Raw genomic sequence first — 7,790 nt, 5'->3', positions numbered from 1 at the left:
TTAGTTTCGGGAGTACAGCAAAGTGATTCAGATATATATATATACTCATATATATGTATATGCGTATATATATATATATATTCCTTTTCAGATTCTTTTCCATTACAGTTTGTTACAAGATATTGAACTTAGCTCCCTGTGCTATACATTAGGACCTTACTCATGTCAATGTATTCTATTGATTATATGATCATGTATATGTGGGACTTAAAGTAGCCTCACTTTGCCCTCTCCTCAAAGACAGGGAGCTTGTCTAGCTCATCTTTGTTTGTCCAGCACCTCACACAGAATCAGGCGCCCCAGAGGCGCTCGGTAAACACTGGAGGGGGGAGGGCGGAAAGGGGGGGAGGAACTCGCCCTTGGGAGACACCTCTTTTTCGGCAGCGGTTCCCAAGCCCCGGACCTCTGACCTCCCACCAGCAGGTGGCAAGATAGCGTCCCCGTGAGCCGCGAAAGGGCGGAGCTGGGCGGAGCTGGGCGGAGCATCCAAAGCCCCGGCGCGCGCAACCATGCACCCTTTTTTCTCTGCGGTCCGGAAATAGGTGGGCCTCTTTCCGTGCCTAGCGCAGCCATGGTAAGGAAGCTTCCTTGCAAGCTCTTGGGACCCATCAGCCTCCATCCTCCAAGGGCTGGGGCTACCCGGGGCTGCGGGGCTCCCGCAGGGGGCGATCGGGTGCAGGCGAAGGGAGAGCGGCTGGTGGGGTGAGCCCAGGCGGGCTCAAGGGCTAGGGCGAACACCAGCTGTCGGCGGTGCGCTGTTGGGGGATGATCGGTTCGGCTGGCGGGAAGGCCTGGGTCTCCCGGCCGGGCACACCCGGTCACGCATCATGCGGCCCTGGGAGGAGCGTCTTGCTTCCCAGGCCGGAGCCCCGGGTGGGCCCAGAGGACAGACGTCGGGCCCGGGGCGGGCGGAGAAACTGTTTTTCCATCGTGTTTTTGGCACGGCCTGACTTTACGTAGTGTGGCCAGTAAGCCTCTGTATACGGCATTAAAAAGGTTTCCGCATTTTAAGGTGAAAAGTGATCTCACATTTAGAGTTTGAGTAAGCCACTGTTTGCACGTGGTTGTGCTGAGGTCAGATTAAATCTCGCATCTAACACTTTAAAACCTGACATATTTCGAGAAATTTTCTTGTTTGATAAGTAGAAGCACAGATTCTGGTCCGTTTCTGTTGCTGGCTGGCTGTGTGCCAGGAGGTCCAACCCCTGTCTATCACCAGCATAATGTCCTAGTAAAAACAGCCTCTAGAAGCATACGCACTTTTAAGTGGTAATGTATAAACATATAAATAATTAGTAAACAAGAAACACTGTTGTGAAAGACAGTTAACATTCTCTGTACAACGAAAAGGCTGGTTGCGGTTTGTGAAACCTACAGTGTTTTGCTGTATACTATGTAGCATTTGCTTTTCTGCCTTTAATCACGGCCCTGTGCTTTTTACATTGTCCACATTTTGCTGAAGAGGAAACAGATGCTGTTCTTTAGAGAATAGTTGTAGCTGTGTAAACTGTTCTTGAAAAGACCTGAAACTGTTTAACAGTATTAAAATCGAAAACTCCTTCAGGCTCGTGGTCCCAAGAAGCACCTGAAGCGTGTAGCAGCTCCAAAGCATTGGATGCTGGATAAACTGACTGGTGTGTTTGTAAGTATCATTTTATTGTAAGCATGTTTTTTATGTTGTAAGTATCTTAAGGGATGTGTTTTCTCTTTTACAGTTTTATCGAGATATGATTGATGTATTTAAGGGACACACTTTATACTGCTCCTTTATGTGTCAGGTATCCCTGATTACTGTATCCTGAGTTACTCTCTTCTTAAGGGCCCTGTGCTATCTGGCTGTGCCCCACCTCTTACCTAATAATTCTGTGCCTCATTTCTTCCACATACCACATGGATGCAGGACCTCAAATGTTCTTAACAGGCCTGGTCCTCTGAAAGGAAAATGCTGTAAAACTTTAAAGGTCTGGAATAGTTTTGCACACTTTGAATACCCCTTGTTTACCCCAATTGGGGGGGGGGGTGACAGTCTGGTGAATCTCAGGACTTGAGAGGTAGTTTGAGTGAATCCCACCAATAGTTTAAGATAACTTTTAAAATCATTTTACAGGCTCCTCGTCCATCTACCGGTCCCCACAAGCTGAGGGAATGCCTCCCTCTAATTATTTTCCTAAGGAACAGACTTAAATATGCCCTAACAGGAGATGAAGTAAAGAAGATCTGCATGCAACGTTTCATTAAGATTGATAGCAAGGTCCGCACTGATATAACTTACCCTGCTGGTTTTATGGGTGAGTGGTTAGTGGGGGGCACTTGGTGGTGCTCCTTGATTTTTTTTTATCTCCCTCTCTAAAGTGGTGGGCTTTTTCAGTCTCAAATAAAGCATGACTTTCCCTCTCAAGAGTTTTACTTCCATATTGTAGGGCTGCAAATCATAAATTATTTCTCAAAACCAAATTTCAATTCACTTAAGATTTTACGGGTCATAAAAACAGGATTTTGAAACATTAAAGATTAGCTAGCCGTCATTGATCTTAGGAATCCTTGTTAATATTAGAAATGGGAAGCATACGGGGTTTTTTTCCCGTATAGTGTGGTTATTGTTCAGCATGGGGGTACTGGGGGTCACTATAGTAACCTTAGTTATTACCATTTGATATCAGATGTCATCAGCATTGACAAGACTGGAGAGAATTTTCGTCTGATCTATGACACCAAGGGTCGCTTTGCTGTTCATCGTATTACACCTGAGGAGGCCAAGGTGAGTGTTGCAAGCAGGCTGGGCCTTCGTTTAGTAAAAGTACTTGATTGTAACTTACAGCCTGAATTAAGTACATGGGCTGATCCACTGTGATGAGGTAGGTAGATTAGAATTACTCATAATCTTATACCTGGAAACAGCCAGTCAAGTTAACATCCTCAACAGAGTGCTTTTCATGGCAGAAATGAATTCTAGCTGAGCAGTGACTTCTGGTTGCCTTTTTTTGCGGCAAGGAGTGATTCCTAGGAACGTTTGAGTATCTGAAGTATGGGTTCTTTAAGGATAAAGGGCCAGAAAACCAATATCTAGTTCAATCCTACTGGCCCTTTGTCTAGCTTTACTCTGGGGAGGGGAAAGGTATTAGTGGAGGGGACCGATAACCCTTGGGGCACTAGTTTGAGATAACTCAAAAAAGGTTACAGACATTGATTATTTAATCCAGTTTGTTGTGATGGTTTTATGCAAAAGTTCATGGCTTCTTGAATTATTGGCTGTAAGTGAAGGTTAATTCAATTGGATGATTCAGCTCCTAATTTCCTTAGCTACCTTGTTACCAGCAGGCTGGAGGGCACATCCATTGGCATCAAGGTGATTTGATTTACTTAAAGGATGTCTTGGGGAGTGAAATGCTTTGTGAAATTGTTGATTAGATGAACTGGTAATACAATTGCAGTTTGTGAGACAAAACTCAATTGTGATGTAGAAGGAGCCATTAAGAGGCACTTGTTAGCTGTCTGGGTGAGTTGGAGGGAAGAATTCAGCCGCCCCTTGAGACTTAAATGACCTGGGAAAGGGGAGGTGATTTGCATTGGAGCGGGGAGGAAATGGTGGTGATCATCCCTCCACCTGGGAGTTTGAGGTTGTGAGGCCTTCAGTGCTTTGAACTTTTAACCTTGGGGTGATGCAGTACTGCAGAGGAAATACATAATAAGAAATAGGAAGGCTAGCCTAGAAGGGGGCAGTGTGCAAGATGAATTTATGGGGGGTGGGAAGAAAAGTCAGGGACCCCATTATTCAGCTGCAGCTCAGGAAACAGGCTGTTCTGTGTGGGGGCTGGTACCTTCAGCTGCTGGTTGCACCTTTAAGCTGGTGATCTTGAACAAACTGTTTCTTGTACTCTGGAGCATAGTGCATGTGAGCTAGACTAATGTGGCTAACCCTTGTGTGTTTCAGTATAAGTTATGCAAAGTGAGAAAGATCTTTGTGGGGACAAAAGGAATCCCTCATCTGGTGACCCATGATGCTCGCACCATCCGCTACCCTGATCCCCTCATCAAGGTGAATGACACCATTCAGATTGATTTGGAGACTGGCAAGATTACTGATTTCATCAAATTTGACACTGGTAAGCAGGCTCTGCTACATAGGCATTCTCTTTAAAGGCCAGGCAGAGCTGTTCTTTACTTTTATTTTTAAGTTAACTTAATCAAGCCCTATGACTTGCACAGGGCCTGGGTACAGGGTTTTGTTTGGCGTTTTGGGGGCTTGAGGTGATTCTGATGTGCGCCTAGTTAGCAACCAAAGCTAGATGTCTTTTGTTGATGTAGTAACAGATTGGGAAGGAGGTAACTCTTAGTTTTAAGAAATGTTCAGAGAATCTGTAAAGCCTTATGGTGTCTCATTTCGGCATGGCTTTGTGGTGGCAATGAGGGTTAGAGAGAGGAATATGTTGTGAATTGCGGGGAGGGAAGTTAGCTAAGAATGTTTTCAATGGGGAGGTGTGAGAAGCTGTGAACGGGTAACTGCTCCAATGCCCAGGTGTATGGTATTTTTACCTCAGAGATCCAAGTGCTTAGAATATTCTGTGTGGCAGAGGTGAGGTCTTGTATAACACGTTCTCAGGCCTGCTCCAGATCTCAAAAGCCTCTTCATCCATGGAAATGGCTTGAGGGCTGGGCAGGGAAGTCTAACAAAAAAGCGGACAAACTTAATTGAGATAACAGCCCTTTGTAATGCTGTCATCATCCCCCAAGTCTGTTTGCAACAGTAGCAGAGAATTGTGCCTTGGAGGAACAGCAGTAGTCCAGGCAAGACATGGTAAGGACCTAGTGAGGTGGGTGCAGTGGAGTTTATTACATTTATTAGCTGTGCAGGAAGGATAGGGCAAATCTTAAAAGAGGGCCCTGAGAGTTCTAGCTTGGGTAACAGATCCATAGAAGTGAATTCAACCGGGGGAAAAAAATTAACTTTGTTGCAGACCTGTCTAACTTTGTTGCAAACCTGTCTCTGTCATTCACTACACAGGGCAGGGTTCCTTGCTCTGAGCAGATTGTCTGTTCCTTCCTGCCTAGGTAACCTGTGCATGGTGACTGGAGGTGCTAACCTGGGAAGAATTGGTGTGATCACTAACCGGGAGAGACATCCTGGTTCTTTTGATGTAGTTCATGTGAAAGATGCCAACGGCAATAGCTTTGCCACCCGGCTCTCCAACATTTTCGTTATTGGCAAAGTAAGTCTGGGTCTCTCTGTCTTCTCTCTAGTCCAGAGAAACCTGTACAATGCAGGTACTGCTGGGATTGCAGTGCCTGGCTCCTGCTGGCTCTGCTGAACCTAGTGTAGAGCCTCCTCTGGGATAGGGCTCACAACAGGGCTGAGGCAGATCTGTGTGTTTTCAGTGTCAGAGAATCAGCAGCGGACCAGTTCACACCTGGGTTGGTGGAAAGTGCCAGTAATGGGATGAATATACCTTATAGTTAGGTTCTTCAATTTGTGCCTGTGTTGAGGCGGGGTGGGGGTGCTTTTTGAAACTAATGCTTGGCCTTGGGCACTATTTCAGTACTTCTGAGACTAATTATGAAGGGTATTGTAGTTTGCATCTACAGATACGGGCAACAAGTTTAAAGTGGGTATTTCTGATAAACCAGCATCAAAGTGTCTTAAGACTGCCTGACTGTTGCTGAGTGTTTTCACAGACAGGCTTCTCTGTTCCTCTAGGTGAGAAGACAAATGTAGCATGTGCCATCCTGTTGATGGTGTGTAGCAGGTTTTGATTCTCCTTGTTTTCTCCTCCAGGGCAACAAACCATGGATCTCTCTTCCTCGTGGAAAGGGTATCCGCCTTACCATTGCTGAGGAGAGAGACAAGAGACTGGCAGCCAAACAGAGCAGTGGATAAAATGATCTCTAAGTGACGTGACTGGGAGAGTCTTTTTACTTACAGATAATACTACATAATTAAAAGCCTCTGTAGTGTTGTAGTTTGTGTTTGTTTGTTTGCTTTGATTTACATTTTCCTTTCTACTTTATAACATGAAAAGTAGATTGAATTTTCAGGCAGGCTTGGGCATTCTGGGATGTGAATCTGTGTCTCCTATAGGCTGGACCTGGGTGGTGGTGGGAGGAAGAACACATCAAACTTGGCAAAGAAGGAGCAGCAAGTAACCAAAGAATGGAGAGAGCCAGGGAAGCCCATAAGGCCAAGCTCCCTTACTTGGCTGGGACCTCATTTACGCTGTTCTCTTAGCCTTTTTTTAAGAAATGATTGCCCTCTTTGGTCTTCATTGCACTACCCATACACAAGCCTGGCTCATCTGTTTTTCCCATGTCTGTGTCCAGCTTTGGATACAGGTCATTATAAAGTTATGGGCTCTTGATGTTGTGAAGCAGTGCACTTGCTTGGACTTAGTCCTCTATCATTCTCCAGCTGCCACAGCATTCAGTCCTCAGTTCCATTCCTCAGGACTGCAAAAACATGTTTGCTTGCCAGTCTCAGGAAGAGGTGCCCCTGCTGCAAGGGGCCAGCTGTTTAGATCTGTTCCTCATTTTAAGCCCTGGGTCTCTTACAAGAGTGTCAATTACCCTGCAGTGTGATAACAACCAGCTCTCCTTCCTGTTACCCTACAAAGTGCGTCTTCCTGCTGAGAACCAAAACCACCTTGGCTGCCTATAGCAGGGCTTTTCAATCTTCATACTATTGGGCCAGATAACTTGTGGGTGGCTGTCCTGTGTATTGTGGGATGTTGAGCAGCATCTCTGGCTTCTACCCGCCAGATGTTAACAACATGCCCTTCTGTTCTTCCCTGTTGTGATAACCAGAAACTGACTTGAGCCGTAGCCAGATCCCCCATGGGAGCAAAATTGCCCTGTGTTAAGAACCACTGCCCTCTAGATCTCACCATCACCTTCATTTAACATCTTATTGCAGACCACTTAATCTCCCTTGCCCCTCATGGCAGGATTTGGAGTCAAAAACAGTTGTTTTGGACGTCTTCCTCCATCTGAGGCATGATGAACCTGTGAAATCATTGCATATTTAACTGGGCATGTCTAATGATCATCTCTGGTGCCCAGGCCTGTGGTCCAGTAGATGAGGAAGCCTGCTGAGGAGCTGTGGCTTGGGACAGCGTCTCCACTCCTGGCTGCATCCTGGGCTTGGAGTCAAGCAGTAGAATACTGACTGGTCTTGCCAAAGAAGTGAGCAACATACAAACTAGTCAGCGAAAGTAGGAGGCACGCCCAGGTGTCTCCCAAGCCCAGGTTTGACCCCACAGGGCATCTCTGCCTTCCATATTGCGGACTAAAGCACAATTGGCTGGGGCCACAGGACTGCTGCTTAAGCAGAAGAAAGGGAATTTCTGCAGAACTGGGTCCAGCCAAATCCAGTGGGAGAGGGGTGTGGAAGTGGGCTTGCCAGACAAGTTATTTCAGCCTAATTCTCTTGCCAGGAATGGAGCTTATCCAGAAAGGTAGTTACGATGAGGGGCCAGATCAGAAGTAATCTTTATGGTGCCCCTTGAGAAACAGGCAGGGAAGACTGAAAGGCTAGAGGGCAGGGGTCTCTGAGTGCTGGTGGATTCTCTTGCACTTTCTTTCTAGGTTTGTCCTGAGTCTCAGCAGACGATGGAAATGATTTGAATTTTAGCTAAGGAACCAAAGCAAATATGGGGGATGAAAGGCCTCCAAGTTGGTTCTTTCCACAAGTGCAGTGGTTTCCTAGATGCTGACTGGCCAGCCATCTTTTCCAAATGCGGAATTGGTGTTATTTGGCTGCATTCTATTCACATCACCAGAATTTTAAAACATTTTAAGTTTAT

At 46.0% G+C, this 7,790-nt stretch overlaps 1 protein-coding gene across 1 annotated transcript; it reads left to right on the top strand.

Annotated features, from left to right (window-relative positions):
• The first annotated feature begins 439 nt into the window (after positions 1 to 439).
• RPS4X (ribosomal protein S4 X-linked) lies at positions 440 to 5,954 on the top strand. Its single transcript, XM_057538886.1, has 7 exons — positions 440 to 574; positions 1,565 to 1,642; positions 2,108 to 2,288; positions 2,661 to 2,758; positions 3,932 to 4,103; positions 5,050 to 5,207; positions 5,771 to 5,954. Exons 1-7 carry the CDS (start codon positions 572 to 574, stop codon positions 5,870 to 5,872), a joined length of 792 nt encoding a protein of 263 aa, XP_057394869.1. The 5' UTR covers positions 440 to 571; the 3' UTR covers positions 5,873 to 5,954.
• The last annotated feature ends 1,836 nt before the right edge of the window (positions 5,955 to 7,790 follow it).

Source organism: Balaenoptera acutorostrata, chromosome X, assembly GCF_949987535.1.
Source record: "Balaenoptera acutorostrata chromosome X, mBalAcu1.1, whole genome shotgun sequence".
Taxonomy (NCBI): Eukaryota; Metazoa; Chordata; class Mammalia; order Artiodactyla; family Balaenopteridae; genus Balaenoptera; species Balaenoptera acutorostrata.
This window is presented reverse-complemented; position numbering and strand designations above follow the sequence as displayed.

Coding starts and splice junctions, on each gene's coding strand:
- RPS4X (XM_057538886.1), top strand. Junction 2,759..3,931: donor TTACACCTGAGGAGGCCAAG/GTGAGTGTTGCA, acceptor TGTGTGTTTCAG/TATAAGTTATGCAAAGTGAG. Junction 4,104..5,049: donor TTTCATCAAATTTGACACTG/GTAAGCAGGCTC, acceptor CTTCCTGCCTAG/GTAACCTGTGCATGGTGACT.